At 48.7% G+C, this 18,202-nt stretch overlaps 7 protein-coding genes across 7 annotated transcripts; 6 read left to right on the forward strand and 1 right to left on the reverse strand.

Annotated features, from left to right (window-relative positions):
* Positions 1-28: 28 nt before the first annotated feature.
* On the forward strand, positions 29-403 carry HOO65_080075 (uncharacterized protein; the record flags this gene model as incomplete). The annotated part of the gene is made up of 1 exon (XM_071001421.1): positions 29-403. The coding sequence occupies one exon, from the start codon at positions 29-31 to the stop codon at positions 401-403; it is 375 nt and encodes a 124-aa protein (XP_070856306.1).
* A 4,342-nt stretch (positions 404-4,745) lies between these two features.
* On the forward strand, positions 4,746-7,163 carry HOO65_080076 (uncharacterized protein; the record flags this gene model as incomplete). Its single annotated transcript, XM_071004168.1, has 2 exons — positions 4,746-6,800; positions 6,849-7,163. 2 exons carry the CDS (start codon positions 4,746-4,748, stop codon positions 7,161-7,163), a joined length of 2,370 nt encoding a protein of 789 aa, XP_070856307.1.
* Positions 7,164-7,221: 58 nt separating this feature from the next.
* HOO65_080077 (uncharacterized protein) lies at positions 7,222-7,875 on the forward strand (the record flags this gene model as incomplete). The annotated part of the gene is made up of 1 exon (XM_071001422.1): positions 7,222-7,875. One exon carries the CDS (start codon positions 7,222-7,224, stop codon positions 7,873-7,875), a length of 654 nt encoding a protein of 217 aa, XP_070856308.1.
* An 835-nt stretch (positions 7,876-8,710) lies between these two features.
* HOO65_080078 (Retrotransposable element Tf2 155 kDa protein type 1) lies at positions 8,711-9,709 on the forward strand (the record flags this gene model as incomplete). Its single annotated transcript, XM_071001423.1, has 1 exon — positions 8,711-9,709. The coding sequence occupies one exon, from the start codon at positions 8,711-8,713 to the stop codon at positions 9,707-9,709; it is 999 nt and encodes a 332-aa protein (XP_070856309.1).
* Positions 9,710-10,166: 457 nt separating this feature from the next.
* HOO65_080079 (retrovirus polyprotein) lies at positions 10,167-11,179 on the forward strand (the record flags this gene model as incomplete). Its single annotated transcript, XM_071004347.1, has 2 exons — positions 10,167-10,174; positions 10,219-11,179. The coding sequence occupies 2 exons, from the start codon at positions 10,167-10,169 to the stop codon at positions 11,177-11,179; spliced, it is 969 nt and encodes a 322-aa protein (XP_070856310.1).
* A 90-nt stretch (positions 11,180-11,269) lies between these two features.
* Positions 11,270-13,237, forward strand: HOO65_080080 (retrovirus polyprotein; the record flags this gene model as incomplete). The annotated part of the gene is made up of 1 exon (XM_071001424.1): positions 11,270-13,237. The coding sequence occupies one exon, from the start codon at positions 11,270-11,272 to the stop codon at positions 13,235-13,237; it is 1,968 nt and encodes a 655-aa protein (XP_070856311.1).
* Positions 13,238-14,767: 1,530 nt separating this feature from the next.
* Positions 14,768-15,844, reverse strand: HOO65_080081 (1-phosphatidylinositol phosphodiesterase; the record flags this gene model as incomplete). Its single annotated transcript, XM_071001425.1, has 1 exon — positions 14,768-15,844. The coding sequence occupies one exon, from the start codon at positions 15,842-15,844 to the stop codon at positions 14,768-14,770; it is 1,077 nt and encodes a 358-aa protein (XP_070856312.1).
* Positions 15,845-18,202: the final 2,358 nt, after the last annotated feature.

The raw sequence follows: 18,202 nt of genomic DNA on the forward strand, positions 1-18,202 counted from the left end.
GTCAACCGATAGTCGAATCTAAACGGCCATGCACCTCTGGATCGCAACTGCACTTCTTACCCTCGCCAGCAAGGCTGTGGTGGCAATGCCAAGTCCAGTCATTCCAGAGCCACCTCCAACCTATATAGACTGCGAATGGGTAGCGAAGGTATGCTGGTGTACAAACGTAAACGGATACAATGTGAGGGTCTCTGATGACTTCTGCTTCTTTATCCAAGATCAAGATGATTGGGAGGCCAACTACATCCCTAGGCCTGTCCCTTCATCGCCAGAATACTCAGATTCAGAATGGTCAGAATGGTCGGAGGAGGAGGAGGAGGAGGAGGAGGAGGAGGAGGAGGAGGAAGAGGACTTTAGCTTTTGGCCACAGGAAATCTCGGACGACGGGTCTGAAGAGGATTAGTTTTAGACACGCTTCCATTGTCTCGTATCCAACTATTTTCTTTTTGGCTTCCTGGCTACTTGAAGCCGCGAAAGTGTATAGTGCTAGCTAACATGGGCCGGGTCGAGCTGTAAAGCCCTCAGGAAGACACCCCTTTCTAGGGCACATATGATCTATCTCTACACTTAATACACTATAGTTGCTTCCTTCTCACATTCGTGCTTGACATAGCTACTTGTATTTTCCAACCCAAGTCATACTTTGTAAGCCAACACTATCGTCACAATAGCTAGTGCACTGTGGATTCTCAAAAATGAAAGCGACCTTCCTATAAATTCTAGGTGCCTCGTGTCATATCACATTTCTTATTATTTTTGCGCAGGTTTTTTGCTAGTCTCTTGAGACAAATTAATGAAAAAAAGGCCTATAAGCCATTTGTACTACAGTGCAATTAGGGCTTAGGAACCTACGATATTGATTCAACAGTCATGCAACGAAATATGTAGGAGTATTACTTGAAGTTTGCTGACAAATAGTTCTAGTTAGCGGAACTGGTGTCTCTGAATTAACGCAAATGAGAAATCGAAAAGGTAGTTGGCTGGTCCACTCACAGCTTTGAGCACGGAGTGCTTCCAGATCTTGACTTGCTGCTCTACCTTTTTTGTGCCTAACATATAACAATGTAATAGTGCTAGAATGAGCAACACGGCGCACAAGACAAGCAAGCAAAGCACAGATTAGAGTGGCCTCATATATATCTGGGATATACCATGAAACTCTTGAGTTTCATATACTACCACAGAGGGGACATTCTAATGATAAAGGTTTGGGCCCTCGTCTAGCTTTTATTAGCCCCATGGAACTATCATGACTAACAGGTCTAAGCAGCACTTGACGACTTATGTAACTTTGAGCTATGCAGACCTGATAAATTTCGCCATGGTTGCGTGGCTTAAACGAAAGTATACATGCTTTCACTTGATAGTAACGTAACATCAAACGGGTCGATTCGATGATACACCAGCAAACTATCCATCTTCTTGTGACTGCAATAGGCATGATAAGAACACAACAGAGGACGCTTCTGTGACAGCTATATCGTAAGAGACTTTAGATTAAGGAAAGCGTTGCGGTAAGTAGAGATATAAACAGCAGTATCAAATAATCAGGGGGCTGACTCTCGGGAAGATTAAGTTAGCCCGGTCTGCACAAAGGAAGCATAGTCACGAGCCAGTCTCTACTGCTGTCTCTTGTTTAGCAGCCCCGTCTATTTGGGTAAAGTGCGACCGCTACATTTTAGTTTGACCGTGCTTCGCGTTATTTTCTGTTCACAAGACATCGACCATCCGGCCCTTTGAACATTACATATATCCTTAATTTGCACTTCCTCCCATCCTCCGGGCCCTTCCGTTCCTAGCCTGTAAATAGATCAAGTTGCCTTTTGTGTGAAGGAAAATAAAGCACCGCTCATCTAGCACTGGTTACCGAAAAACTCGTGCCTTACTTAGCTGATATATCTCCGTCAACCTGGGTATATGCTATACTTTGACAGCTAGGTCTACTAGTGTATCAAGATGGGGCAGATTTATCATCTAGTAGTCTTTCTACGCTTGTTAACGATAGAGTAGGTCCAAACCATCCATACTTGGAAGTATATTTCGCTTAGCAAAACAACTTTGCCTAACATTTCAAAAATTCTCATGATACATAGGCAAACATGCTACTTACTTGGTAGTATGGTGAATAGTGGCTAAACTCGAGCCGTTAGAATACCGTACCATTTATATTACGCGATAGCTTCGATAGCCAGGTACTACCATGACTAACTATACATGTCTGAATTAACTTTGAGCTTTGTTGTATTTAGAAGCTTATAAATTCGGGCTTAATGAGAGAGTCTTGGCTATGTCTAAAGCTGCATGGGTCACTTCCTGAGCAGCGTGGCCCGTTAAACAAACGCGTTCTCGTAGGCTAAATTGTCCCGGCGGATGAAAAAGGGTAATGGTAAAACCAGCTCTAAAAAGACAGCTGGGGTTACCGCTCTTTCAAGTGGGAAAGAATGGTTGTACAGCACCTTACAGCGGTCTAGTATAGCTTGTCTCTTGTCTTTATGAGTCAGCTGTCTTCCGGGCAAACGAGTCTTCTTTTTTAAGCCTCCGGCTTCTAATTGTTAACCTGAAAATATTAAGCATAAGCTTCCGTTTATCCGTTTATCCTCCTTTCAGCGTCTTTTCTGCTAATTAATATACATTACGGAAATTCTCTTGCCATAGAATTACTAAGCCGATATAAATTTGTTGCGTTTTCTGCGCATATCCCTCGATCCTCGTTCTACTCAGTCACAACGCGGACATAATCTCTTGCCCGATGTTTCTACAGAGGTAGAAGATAGAATAAGGGCAATCACATAAGGACTTCACGACGTGCAGCCCGAGAGGGCCACAGCTCTATCCACGTTCTTATGGCCAAATATTGGTTACAGATATCAGATGCTGGTCGAGAAACTGCCAAGCTTGTAGATAAGCATATGGTGTATACATGGGGATTTGAACTACAGCCACTGCTAATTTAGAATAGCCTAATGTGCATGTATAGTGAGTGAAACAGCATAGCGAGTGAAACAAAAATCTCTCAACCTACACGTTCTCTATTTGATCAGTTTATTCTCAACCACCCAGCATGTCACAGGCTAATTATAATGATAGAATGCTTCTCACCCTTCAAGCCCTTCAAAATAACCCAGAATTGAAACTCTAATGTGTCGTAGTGATCTAGACGGACAACCTAACAACCCTATGGTGTCGACGGAAGGGCATCCAAGGCTGAGGCGATATTATCCCGAAATTACACAATATATCTGATCCAGAGGAAGAGATCTTTATTCACTTTATTCTTGACCTAGATTTGTGAGGATTGCCCCTCGTCTGTGTGGTGTAAGAGGAATGGCTGATCAATTGCGTGCAGAACCCGACCTCGGGCTTCAAACTTGATCAGGCGACATGTAGAGCTCAAGACATGTTTTTTTGTCAGAAGTATAAGTACTAGAGAGCTCAGTGTAAAGACACGGCTACTACCCATAACTAGTTCACACTTGTGGTGAACACAATTGCAAAGTATGGCATCTGATCAGATAATATGTATAATGTTGACCAGACTAGCGTTGTGATGGGCATGATTCATAGTAGAATAGTCATCAGAGGTACAAATAAGTGTGGACAGCCAAAATTAGAAACTGGGAATAGATTGCAGTCATTCAAACGATTAATGTAGATGGCTGAGTGATCCCACCGTTTATCCTAGGTGCAGGCTAATATCACCTCACTACCTGGCCAAAGACCTTGAACAGGCGAATGAGATGCAAAGTAAGCGCCGGCGGACAGAAAGAAGCCGACTACCGAGAAGAGGGGTGGTGACAGTAGGGGAAGGAGATCAAGCAATTGATCAAATGGATGTGGATGAGTAGGTAGCGACCGAATCATCGACAAGTGGTGCTCGGCGAGGGCTGGTGCGACTGGGGGTTCAGCACTGTGGGTGGTGTCTGCGGCAAGCCTAATCATAATACAGGAGCATGTTAGGTAGTAATTCAGGCATCTGGGGAAGAAGTACAGTGAATAATTTGGGTTGATTAAATGGTTTGTCGCGTTTTTATTGTCATTTCTAGGAAGAAGGTTGACGTTTTTGTTTCACTCGTATATTGTTTCACTGACAATGACTATATGATTGCTGTAAATACGCATCTACCGTGAGTGATTATAGCATTCTGTTTATTGTGATCAATAGCTGCAGGGTTACAACTGCCGTATCATAGACGCAGGCTTCGGGTTTTGGGTCCAGGGTCACATGACAATCTGACCCTGACCCTGACCCCACTCTGAGATAGACTTACGAAGCGTCAAGTCTGTCACGGAGTTTCCTTCCTTCTTCATCAAGCATTAAGAATCAGAAGAATCGACATACACTTTAGGATTGCTATTCATACAAGTCTACCGTGTATATATGCATCCATGTGAGTGATTATAGCGTTCTGTTTACTGTGGTCAATAGCTGCAGGGTTACAACTGCCGTATCATAGACGCAGGCGTAACACCCACAAGGCATAACACCCACAAAAAATCGATTTTTTGTCCCGATTGATTAACTTCATATCAGACAATATACTTGATCACTTTTCTTCAATTGTATGTTTTTACCCGAAAACATCACGACAAAAACACAAATAAATTATTATTCTTTCTTTGATTCGTTCACGACTCCTTTGTTAGAGTCCTTTTTGCTTCGCTTTCACGACTTACTCGGGTGATTCGTGGTGTTCATACAACCCTATTGACTTCCCCATTCCCTAAAAGTTTATCCCTCATACAAAATGAGTAGCCGTGTGCAGACCCAGCGTCAGGCCAGTGTGGCAGCGTCCGCCAAGGGCGGCGCTACGCAATCCGGCCCGTCGGCTCCCCGCGACCATTCATCTGAAGAGGAGATTGAAGACGATGACGGTGACGACGAAGAGGACGCTGGCAATGCGACCACGTTCATCGACGCCAACACCGACGTCGCTCAGGGGGACATGGGAGAGAGGTCGGACTCGGTCACACGCGGCGACCTCCAGAATCTCACTGAGTTGATGACAACCAACATCCAGTCCGCTCTGTCGGCGAACACGAAGGCGGTGGAGGACAGCAACAAGGCCATTCGGTTGGCCATACAGGAGATCTCTGACGCCAGAACTTTGGCCATTCAAAATGCCATATCGGCTTCCATGGAGAAAGTGCTGAGATTGAGCACCAACGCGATAAAGCAGTCCAACAAGGATGCTAACACCCGTTTTGAGCAGCTGCTCAAGGCCCAGAAGGAGGCCACAGACGCTCACAATGCCAGCCTGGCTGCTTTCATTAAAGAGCAGAAGGCAGCGAATGAGAGGTTCCGGTCAGCCCAGGCCGCAATGTCCAAGAACCTCGCGGCCATGCTCACTGTGCTGACGGCTCAGACTGCCTCGAGAGTCGAGCCTCCGGTGAAATCCGCGTCGGCGACCGAGACGGTCCCTACACCTGCCTTGTCCTCTGAGACGAATCAATCCGGCGGATCCCCGCCCGACAACGGCGGTGGACATGACGATGACCCCAGTGGCAACGGAGGCCCTGGTGGCGGTGGCAATCCCAGTGGCGGGGGTGGCCCCGGTGGAGACCCCGACGATGGCGGTGATGGCGGCGACGGCCAGCCTGACGCCTTCCACATCAAAGACAAGGACGAGACGGGGGGCATCTTAATCCCTGGTCTGAGACGGACGGGAAGTTACCCTGAGGAGTATTTTCGCCAGGCAGTCGCCTTGGCGGCTCGCTGGAAGACTCGCCCATTCACAATCAGTGACAAGATCTACCCCAGCGAGACGACCGTGCGCATGTTCTTCCCTGCGCTGTCGAGCTATAATAAGGTCCCGCCGAACGACTCCTTCGACCACACGTGCTTGAGCGCCGCCAACATTTCGGGCTCTCAGGGCTCTCAGAAGTTCGCTTCCATCAACGACCCCGGCTTGACCTGGAAGTTGATGAATCACCAGGACACCTGCATCCGCAACTGCATTCCTACGGAGTACTGGGCGTTCTACCTAAGGCACTTCTTGACGAACGACTTCGCCATGTTGTCCTGCCAGATCAAAACGCAGACGCCATGGCACCTTGCGGTTTGGGGCGTGCTGACTTGTACTGTCGGACTGCAACCCTACGTCAACAAGAAGGCCCACGCCTGGTTCAGCGTCGGCACAGGCATTCCCAAGGGACAGTTATACGTGGACCATCTCTGGAACATTGCCAAGCGCACGAAGGAGTGCACTTTTGCCATGAGAACTCCGACGAGCACCCTGCTGGAGATGGCAGCGGTGATTGAGAACCTGCACTCGACTGCTTCTAATGATGTCTTCAAGGACGTGGGCAACTGGAAGACGTCTGATCTCATGGAGCCCAACATGTTCCTAACGGTAGTCGACAGCCTCATTTCCAATGTTGTCAACAACCATGCTATCATTGTGCAACAATACAAGCTGCTGAGTTCGCAGGCGCTGATTGACAAGCTCGCTTCCGCTAGCCGTTCGATTGCGTATTCCCCGTTGTACAGTCTCGCTGGTGATTCGCTGGAGACTGAGCAAGATGATTTTGAGGAGATTTTTGCTGCAATGGACGTTGAGGAAGACGAGGAGGAGGAGTGCGCCTACGCCTTTGAGGTGATGGCGGTGAAGAGAGCGCAAGTTGGCTCTCGGAAGTGCTTCAACTGCAAGCGGACTGGCCATTTCATTTCAACGTGCCCTGAGCCCCGCCTGTTTGACATTCGCGATGGCAAGGGCGGCAGAGTCCGCAGTGCCGGCCGCGGTGGTAGCAGTCGCGCTGTTGGCAGTATGAAGCAAGATTTCCGTCCCCGCTCGCCGAGTCGCGTCAGCGACAAGATCGTCAAGTTCAAGTTCCGCCCTCGAATTGACTAGGACAAGCCTCGCTCAGCACTCAAGCAGCTGCGTGTTGGCCGTGATGCGCCCATGGGACGTGGCGAGCGCGTTGAGATTTACGGCTGCATGTTCAACAAGTTCCGCGATGAGCGCGGCGGGGTCCATCTGCTGGCGGACGAGGAGCTCTTTGCCCTGGCTTTCAAGAATGGTGCCGAGACCAAGGCCGAGGACGACAACGAGGATGCGGAGGATTTAGAGAGACTTGCCGAGGACCTGCCCAACCAGGGCGAGCACCTGGTGTTCGTTGACGAGAGGGATGACGACGGTGCCCGCCTGGAGTGGTTGGGTCACTAGGAGGAGAACGGTGTGTATGTCGCAAGTGAAGATGAGCGGCCGAGGAGAGAGACCAGCAATGGCCATTTTCTCTTTGGTGGCTGGATATACACACCGAACAAGGACCTCGATAAACCGCTACGGCGCGACGCCATGCACGATTTCGGAGTCATGCGCAAGGAGAATTGGAGCGACACTTCACCCCGTTGAGAAACCCCATCGGTTCAAAGGCTTCAACAAACACAAGGGCCCGATGGTCACGCACGATGCGACTTTTGACCTGGCCCTTGTTTTCAAAGACGAATCCAAGTCGTTGCTGAGAACCCTCACAGCAGCTGTGATCCCTGACGGCGCAATGCCGGGCGATGTGACCTTGGGCTTATCCTTGCACTCGAAATGGGAAATGCAGTACTGTGAGAACTACGAGGTGAAGTTGGGTGGTCCATTCAAGGAGGAGAGAGGAGAGAAGGAGCTGTCGCTGATGAAGCTCAAGAAGCTGGGTCGCAGTGCGGCGACAGCTGACGACGAGCCGAGTGTTAATGTGGTCGAACTAGAGGAGGTGGCCATGTTCATAAAGGAGTTCCCCGAGCTTTTTGCCCCAACTGGCCGCAAGGTCGCACGAGTGAAGAACACAGCCCATCGGATTCTCACCGGCCAAGCACGACCGATCAAGGCAAGGGCGAGTCGCTTTTTTGTGGGTGTTACGCCTGCGTCTATGATACGGCAGTTGTAACCCTGCAGCCATTGATCACAGTAAACAGAACGCTATAATCACTCAGGGTAGATGCGTATGTACGGCAATCATATATGTATTTCGACTATTCAGATTCTTGATGAAGAAGGAAGAAAACTCTGCGACAGACTTCCGAGGCTGACGCTTCGTAAGTCTATCTCAGAGTGGGATCAGTGTCAGACTTGTCATCTAATCTTGAACCCACACGGCGATGTAGCCTAGGCTCAGGGATATTATATGTAATGATCTATGGATCATGTATGGTTCAGGACCTGCCCTCACCCAAGATACCATACGATGTGCCAAAAGCCCCTTTCCCTCTGTCCTCTGTCCTCTGTCCTCTGTCCCCTGTCCTCTGTCCCCTTGTCCTCTGTCCACTGTCCCCATTCCAAACTCCACCGCCATGGATCCCTCCCTCAAACCCTGTCCAACCCACTCATGCTCCTGTGCCTACAGTGCTTCCAACGCCTGCAGATGTAGAATAGACCTTAAATGTTGAATCAGTTGGTTTGTTAAAGGGTTTAGGTCTATGCTACGTCCTGGAACTATTCCTTTTTGTTGAGAAAACGTCCACGAGTGCCCCGGAGAAGCTTCGGGTAAATAGATAAGACTGGGTCTTATCTGTGGAAGAAAGGGGCTACATAAGTAGAGACAGGAAAAAGAAATCTTCTCCAACTTAATACATAAAAAATAAGGACCAATTTTAACACTTTTGTGTTGTGATCCTGAATTCATGATAGGGTGTCAATCCTGTCACGTGTTCAGCCACAATAGGTTCGGATAAGTGGGGCACGTATGGGCCGCCACTTAACATATATACGATGCACTGGTAGAGATGCACAACAAGCTGAAGCAGTCCCAACATTCCCAGGAACAAATGCACCAGAAGCTGGAGCAATCGGAGCATGCTCAGCAGCAAATGTTCCAGCAGTTCCAGGAGGAAATCAAAACCCTCCAGCAGCAAATGACAGCCAGCCTGTTGCAGATTACCCAAGCTTTCGTCACCCCAACACCTCCAGCTCCCCCAGTGGCACCCAGTGCCCCAGCAGCCCCCTCGGCCCCTGCAAACCTTTCAGCCCCAGAAATCCCAGAGGCACAACCTGCCAGACGCCCCAAGCCCCGCCTCCCAGACATCCACCTCTTCTCAGGAAAGGGGTCGGAATACCAAGTATGGTCCCAGACAGCAGAGGCCAAGCTGGAGCAAGATGGTGACGCCATTGGGAATGACAGTAACCAGTTCACCTACCTGTGGATGCGGATGTCCACTGCAGCTCAAACCAAGGTGTCGCCGCTGTACAGACAAGCCAAATCGAAGAACCACACTGCTGCCCAATTTCTCAAAGCACTGGACGCCATATTTCTGGATCCCCATGCAGAGGAACGTGCCGAGGCTGAGCTGTACCGCCTGAGCCAGGGAAATAACGAACCATTTTCAGTGTTCATGCCAAAGTTTGAGAACCTGCTCCTTGAGGCTGGGATTGTTGGCGACCGCGCTTGCATCTCAATCCTCAAACGATGCCTCAACGACGAGCTCGTCAGGGCCGTCTGCACAGGCGTCAAAGCTAAAACCTACCCCGCCTTTGTCTCTGAGGTCTTTGGCCTGGCCTCTGACCTGGAAGCACTGACAGGGCGCCAGACCCGGATGAACACGCATCCCAGATTTGGCCATTGGACCCCTGCCCCAGCACCTCCGACCCAGGCCGCTCCCTCGCCGGACAAAATGGATTGGGAACCATCCAACGTCCCACTCAAGCCCATAACCCCAGGCGAGAGGGAAAGCCTCAAGTTTCCGCTGCCACAAACCAGGTCATGTGCGGCGGAACTGTCCCCTTAACCAGGGGCAGCCAGTGGTAACCCGGGCCATGGAACCCCAGCAACCGGACAACACTTCAGTCCCCCCTAGTGAACATCAGGAAAACTAGTAGGCCTAGATGACTGTCGCCATCCAGTGCCTGAAGGGGAAACGATTGCTAAGGAGGAAATGAGAGCCACCGGTACTTATATAGATGTCACGTTGAATAAAAATATCTTGACCGCTGCTTTCGTTGACTCCGGATGCCTCTGCCTAGCAGCTATTTCCCCGCGCACTGTCCTCAGGTGTAAAGCCACCACCCTCCCCATTGTACCCCGTCCAGTTGAACAAGTCGTCGGCGACCCCAACCCCCCAATAATAACTCAGATTGCTGTTATTAATTTGGGCCTTGGGGGTCATGACGAAAAACTCTATGCATACATTGTCCCTGACCAGACAGAAGACCTAATCCTAGGCCAACGTTGGCTAACAGACCACGATGCCTCTGTACGCCCAGCCCAGAATGAAGTCATCTTACGAAAACCCTTCAGACCCTGCCTCACGACTACCCCCCTTGACCCAGATACCACAGCCATTTCCCAGTGTACGGTACGGGCATTCCGGGCCCAAGTTACTAAGACTAAAGGCGTCCGCGTCTTTTCAGCCTCCCTCCATGATATCGAGAAAGCCTTGCAAACCAAGATCTATACTGACCCCCGAACGTCTTGCCCCAGCTGGCTACTCCCAGTCATCAGCGCATTTGACAGAAAGAAGGCCGCTACTCTGCCACCGTCACGACCAGGCCTGGACACTGAGATTCGACTAAAGCCAGATGAATCGACCCCCGCATGTTCCCTGTATTCCATGAGCAGAGAGGAGCTGCTAGTTCTACGGAAAACCCTGTACGAGCTCCTCGACTCTGGCTTCATTCGGGCTAGCAGTGCCGAAGGAGGAGCCCCAGTGATCTTTGTCAAGAAACCCGGCGGAGGCATTCGCTTCTGCATTGACTACCGCGCCCTGAACAACGCCACAGAGAAGGATGGATACCCACTGCCACTCATCCATGACACCCTCCGTGACATTGCATCAGCCAAATACGTCTCCAAGGTCGACGTCATCTCCGCTTTCCACCGCCTTCGAGTCAAAGAAGGCCATGAACCACGGACTGTTTTCCGCACCCACCTCGGCTCCTTTGAATGGCTGGTAACTCCGTTTGGCTTAAGTGGAGCACCGGCTTCCTTCCAGCGGTTCATTAACCATGTCCTTTCCCAGTGGCTAGGAATTACCTGTTCAGCCTACCTAGACGATGTGGTGGTCTATACTTCAGGTTCCAGAGAAGACCACCGCAAACTTGTCTGTCAGATCTTCAAGACCCTGGGCGATGCTGGCCTCCAACTAGATTGGGACAAGAGTGATTTCGAATCCTCCTCAATCAAGTATCTGGGCTTCATTGTAGAACCTGGTATTGGAATCGGCGCCGACCCTGAAAAGATCCGTGCAATTCGAGAATAGGAAGCCCCAACTTCCATACGTGGCCTCCGTAGCTTCTTAGGCTTTGCAAACTTTTACCGCTGTTTCGTCAAGGACTACTCGACTTTGGCGATGCCATTAACCACTCTAACCAAGAAAGATCAGCCCTTTGTTTGGGGCCCAGGCCAGCAAGAAGCCTTTGATAAACTCCGCCAAACCCTCATCTCTGTACCAGTCCTTGCTACCTACGACCCTGACCGCCCTACTATCGTCGAAGCAGATGCCTCTGGATGGGCAATGGGAGCCTCATTGAGACAACAGGGCCTGGATTCCCTTTGGCGGCCTGTCGCATACTTCTCACGGAAACTCACCCCAGCTGAAGTCAATTACCCCATCCACGACAAAGAAATGTTGGCAATCTTTTCCTGTTTGAAACATTGGCGCCCATTCCTAGCTGGCCTCACATTCCAAGTACACACTGACCACCGCAACCTCGTCTACTTCCAAACCCGTCAGACCCTTTCAGAACGTCAACGCCGCTGGTCTCATGAATTATCCGAATTTGACTCCACACTGATACATAGACCTGGAACGACACAAGTCACCTCTGATGCCCTGTCCCGACGCGACCAAGACCTCCCACACGACCTGTCTGATGATAGACTACAATCCAGAGTCCACCAGATGCTACGCCCCTGTGGTAAGAACTTTGTCATTGCGGCAGCGATCTGGGCTAAAAACCCTGACAAAGACCCTGAAGGCTTGGAAGTCACCTCTCACCCTAGTCTTCCATCCCCGTTCTCTGACCCAGAGCTCCATGCCCTGTGGGACACAGCGTTGAGACACAATGAGAGATACTGGCAAGCCCGCCTAGCAGTACAAGAAAAAGCACGTACGTTCCCTAACGACTGGGGCCTGCCTTGGCAAATCAGTGAATGCTCCCTTGACTCAGAAACACGCCTGTTATGGAGGGAGCGCCTGTGGATCCCAGCCTATGAGCCACTCCGCACAGCACTAATCCAAGCTACCCGCGATTCGAGTCTGACAGGCCACCCTGGCACCACCATCACACGAGACCTTGTAAGCCGCTCCTACACCTGGCCTGGGTTAACAGAAGATGTGCGGCGCTTTGTGGGAAACTGCGACACTTGTGGACGGAGCAAAATATGGCGGGAACAGAAGCGTGGCCTTCTAAAACCTCTCCCGATCCCAAAACGGACTTGGCAAGAAATTGCAGTCGATTTCATCGTCGACCTTCCACCCTCCAATCGGCACACCGTCATTATGGGTGTCACTGACCGGCTGTCAAAGTCCAAAGTCTTCATACCCCTGAAGTCTTCCACTGCTCGTGATGTGGCCGAAGCTTTCTTAGTCCACGTATTCGCTCACCACGGAACCCCGCACGCGATCACCTCTGACCGAGGCCCGCAATTCGTCAGCATTTTCTGGGCTGAAGTATGTCGCCAACTTGGGATCACTCGTCGTTTGTCCACATCCTTCCACCCAGAGACCGATGGAGCACAGGAAAGCTCGAACCAGGAAATAGAGACGTATCTCCGGGCGTTCACGGCCTACCTACAAGACGACTGGGCTTCCCTTCTGCCCCAAGCACAGATCGCGCTGAACAACCGGGTTTCGGCATCCACGGGTATTAGTCCATTCTTTTTCTGCCACGGCTTCCACGTAGATCCGATCGAAACCAAGGCCACACGCCCCATAGGCTCAAGTATCTCCCCAGCCACAGCTGGACACAATTGGCTAGCAAAGCACTGTGAGGCCACTGCATTTTCCCAGGCATCTATGGCCCTGGCCCAAGAAGTACAGGAACGGCACGCCAACAAAGGCCGACAAGTCGCAGAATCTTTCCAAGTCGGTGACAAAGTCTACCTGAAACTCAAGAACGTCCGCACTTTACGCCCCTCTAAGAAACTCGACTGGTTAGCACTACCATATAAAGTCATTGGCCTTGTTGGATCTCATGCCGTCAAACTCGACACCCCCTATAGCATCCACCCAGTATTCCACGTCAATCTAGTCCGCCGGCACAGAGAAGACCAACTGCCATCTCAAGTGTTCTCCAATCCCGAGCCACCCCGATAGCACAGGAGGAAGCCACAGATGACGCAGTTGTAGGGGAATACCAAGTGGACAAGATCCTTCAACACTGGAAATACAGGAAACAATACCAAGTGTTGGTAAAATGGACAGGATATGCAGAACCAACCTGGGAACCATTAGTGCACCTTGAAGACACAGCAGCCCTAGAAGAATACGAGCAGACCACTAACCATCCCTGGGCGACCTGAAAGGAGGGGAAGAGATCGATTGTAATGATCTATGGATCATGTATGGTTCAGGCCCTGCCCTCCATCAAGATACCATACGATGTGCCAAAAGCCCCTTTCCCTCTAGCCCCTTTTCCTAGTGCCTCTTCCTAGTGTCTTTCCCTAGTCCCTCTGCCAGAGCCCCCTGTTTCCCAAATGTATGTATAAACCAACTCAACCACCACAGTTAGCATAGCTCACTTTAGTTTCTTTTAGAACTATCGAGTTCTTCTTTATAATAGAGCCGTAATGCAAAAGAATCTTCTTGCCTTTCGTGAAGCCTTACATTATACACCTTTGCAGCGCGCCGGATGCTTAATTTTGGGTTATTTTGAAGGGCACGAATTAGGCTTCTCTCTTGAACGTACTGGTAGCTGCCATAAGTCTCAGCATGAGGTTTTAGTAGCCTTTGTAGAAGCACCTTAACACTGTCAGTAAATTGGATGTATAGGTTGCACTAGCCATCTAGCTGTGAGCCTTGGCTTTAGTATATGGGATGTTGAGTTTGATTCATGTCAGTGCATGTATTTCATGTTTAACTGGCTATATGTCTACAAATACTGTAGCTAGTATTGCAGGATATCTTGCAAGCTATGGCACCCCTTGTACAGTTGTCTGATACAACATAAAACTCCAATCAGGAAAAGAAACATTGTGTCAGTAACCCTAAGTCAGGGTTACCAAGATTGTTGACCCTGATCCAGTTCGCCCAAACGTTAGGGTTAGTAACAGACATCAAGGGTCTTTTTCCAAGGCCCATGTGCTTGATCTAGAACATGGTAGTGATGGCTGAGATCCGCTCCTCGGACTAGACTTAGATAGAGAAAAACGTCAATAATCACTCATTCTCCTTCTTCCTCTTCTTCACAGGACATTCAGTACGTCCTCCTAATATCTACTGTTACCTTGTGATACATGAAGGTTGCATTCAAGTTAAAAATCATCTATTATCGATTTACAACTGGGAAGATCAGCTATCTGTATCACTGTATCACTACTATGCAAACAACAATCCTAGACCTTTGACTCTATACCGTTAGAGCCTGTAAGTGTAAAGATTATCCATTAGGTTACACATTGGTAGTTCGATATTCTGTTTATTGTTTCCTATCACCATGTCCTTCTATTCTTCAATATTCTTTGTTTGGTGGCAAGATTGTGAGCTGCTGTCCTATCAGCCAGCTCAGTTGTCATGAGACTTTAGAACTGGTTAGTTTGAAATAGAATGCTTCTTTCCTATAGTTTCCATTCAAAACTAGACAGCACAATCTACACCGGTAAGATCGATTGTTGGGGCAACACCCCGCTACCTACTGAAAGTAGGGACATCCTCATTGCCGCTGTGCTCACCATCACTCGTGTCAACAGGGGGTCCTTCGTTGTCAGAAAGCTCATCATAGTGAAACCCATTGGCTACTTCTGGCGCTGTGTGATCGGGGGGGAAGGCACTAAGTTCGGAAGCCCAGTACTGCCTGTTAAGCTTCAGGATTTGATCAACCAGTTGATAGCCAGGAAAGTCCATGACAATGATACCAAAACAGTTGCCCTCACCAGACAGAAGATATTCGCCAAGATATCTGTTCATTGTGACACCAAGACCATTCTCCTCTGCAGTGTTCATGGGTTTGGCCCGAATGCTGGCAGTAGCATACGTGATGCGCAGCCGGCCATCGTTTTCGAGACTCTGACTAATACGGGATTTAATCAGACTCCATTTCAAGGCCAACGGCATTCCACTACCCGCAAGCTTGTGATCGTAATCAGAGAGAGTTTTCGAACTCCAGGGGATTCCATAACTACGTGGCCGACTAGACTTGAAGTCCTGCAAGAGGACAACCTTGCCACGCACCTCACCAAGAACAGGCATGGTAGTGCGATCCTCGGAAAAGACACGATAGGCAGCACGATTTCTTAACAGAGAGTTTGATATCATGGAACTGTGAAATATTGGGCAATCATTAAATGTGTCGCTCTTCCGGATACGGAGAATGGTAGCTTCACGGGGGTGGGCGTCGAGGAAGTCGAACAAAGAAGCCAAGACGTCCTCAAGACTATAGCCAGTGTCAAAAGGCCCACTGTACACCACCTCATTACCCTTGATGTATCGGCAGCTGACATCAATGTATCTAATGCCAGCATTAAGCTGTCCAGTCAGACCTACGTTTTGGGTGTGTGCCAAGCTGTTTTTGACAGTGTTGGTCATGGAACCGTGGGTTCCGGGAATGGCCAGATTTGACAGATGCACATTATCCACGAGGGCACCCATCCAATCAGTGCTCTGGATAAGACCAACATCAAAAGACCACTTCTCACTGACTTCACCGTAGGAGCCAGCGTAGGTGAAGGCCAGACAGGCCAAAGTGGCGAAGAGAGAGAACTGCATATCAACAACGGGTACAAGAGAATACTGCGGAAGTATCTCAAAAAGATGAAGGGACACAGGTATCTGAAGAAAATTGAGTTGATCAGGAATAGTGAGCATTTGAAAAGTCTTTGGCAATGGGGGTCCTCCTACCTTAATAGTTATCTTGTGACTTCGCCATGGTACACCTGTCGTACCAAGATCTCAAGGTGGGAGATAACAGTGACAATAGCTCTGTAATGTCCTCGGGTAGCTTTGAATGGCTGAGCTAAAACCAGTGCATAGAAGTCGTTGCATCCAGTTGTCATGCCTGACAACATGGCAGAAATAACCCGAGCCTCGGATAGCTGAAGTGACTGAAATCGAATATGGAAAATTCTTGGCACTATTGCCTTTTATATTACTAATACATTCTGCAGAACATTTCCATGCCTTATTTTGGGCAAACCGCCATGGCCAGGCATAGCCGCAGTGTTAGCACGGTTAAAGCCAGAATGGAATTAGAGACAACGAGCAATAGCAAGCCACAGATATGTATTAGTTGTTGCTTAGTCCTGACCATTTTACCAGGATCTACACGCGACTTGACGAAGGAAAACTAGCGCTAGCGTTTTTATCGTATTCTTTTACTAAGTGAGCCAGAGGTCTATGGTCTGATCAAAAGCATAAGTTGGTAACCCATGAAAGCTATTAGCTACAAAAGATATGAGTGTTAGCTCGGAAGGAGGAATAGAGTGTGCATCTGAGGCACTAAATAGGTGCATCCTTTCTCGAGTCTTAGCACTTTCTTCTAGAAGCCTTCATATAATTCACCTGAAAAGGCACACTCAAGTGCAATGATATCACGTCTTGGCTATACTATGGCACTGCTGTGTGGCTGACGCATACATCACAGGCCATCTTGAGTCTTAAGAAATTATGTAGATAGACTAAATTAGAATTCTTCTTACAAAATCACCACACACTTTGCCACTGTCGATGGCATGCCAGTACCGTCGCCTCAAAACTATCAAGAGGGGTCATAGCATATTGTAAAAGAATGGCTGGCAAAAAGCACATATATTGGGCCTAAGTGGTATAATGTAGTATCTGCGCCACATCTTGGTGGACTACTGGTAGTCGGGCCTGGGCCTCATCGGCAATGCTTGGGGTCACCCTCTGTCTCCAAACCTGGATGTTATTGTTAGACCGAGATGACATAGAAATAACAGGAAATATCTAGGCCATCGCCGGGAAAGGCAGTGGATTACTAATTACACGATAAAAGCATCTAAACAAAACTAGATCGGTCTGTAGTGCTCTGCACAGCAATTTTATGCCTTCTGCTAGGCTCGTGTTTTCCTTCAGGTGGGACTGTGGATTTATATTGTGTCTAGATAAGTGTTAGTATTGTTATGTCTCTCTTCGAAAGCCCTTTTATATAAATGAAGAGTCTTTCTTACAAGCTCTGATTTGTAGCTGCTCGTAAGGCAAGGAATCTCTAGGCAAAGATCTAATGTGTAAAAATAAAATATGCTGAAAACAGGTAACTGAATTTACAAGTGAACACGATACTTCCCAGTACCTCTTACATGCATTATTCCATTGCAATAGTTATAATAACAACAAAAATCTATTTAAAATACCTACAAGTTGATTTGCCAGATTATTCTTCATCTTCCAGGCATGTTCTTGCATTATGGCCTATCTTCCAAGAGTCGCCACAGTGCTGAATGCCCGCCGTAGTCTACTTCGACTGACCACCATTCTACTGCATTTCTTCAGCCACTTACCGATCAACATCCTTTTGAGCTAGAATCTCCTAGGCATCTCCTACAGTAGAAGGTCCTCCTCGCTGTGAGTTTGTCTTTTTGGCTATTCGGCATTTGGTGAGCGTCTCATTTGATAATGCGGTGACTTGTTTTCCTCTCGTAAAAGCATTACCTTGTGCATTGTTGCTTGTGACCCTTTTGAAAACTACTTGATAGCATCATAAATTGGAGTTGGAGAGCTTCTATGACGACGTGCAATTTGATCCTCGACATAGGCAGACTATGAGAGGGCTATCGCCAAGCTGTGTGGTGTCAAAGAGACCCAACCAAGTATCAGTCCCTTCAGGAAGACGACCAGTCAGTGTTGGAGTCCATAACTCGAAATCCAGCCTCAATAAGACTGCTTGGGGATCATGAGGTGCTGGTCGTATATGTGATTAAAACGAGTCTTGAGCTGTGGTTGTTGATGGACGAAGTATGAATCCAAGTTCTGTCCAGCGCATCCCACGTCACATTCTGAGAGCAGGAGGTTGGCTATTTCTTCAACACCACTAAGCCATAGAGGAAGTTCTCGCGAATCTAGGTCAATAATACATTGGACTAATCTCTGCTCCTTCTGTTCAGATAG

Source organism: Ceratocystis lukuohia (assembly GCF_044167205.1).
Source record: "Ceratocystis lukuohia strain C4212 chromosome Unknown Supercontig8_pilon, whole genome shotgun sequence".
NCBI classification, from domain to species: domain Eukaryota; kingdom Fungi; phylum Ascomycota; class Sordariomycetes; order Microascales; family Ceratocystidaceae; genus Ceratocystis; species Ceratocystis lukuohia.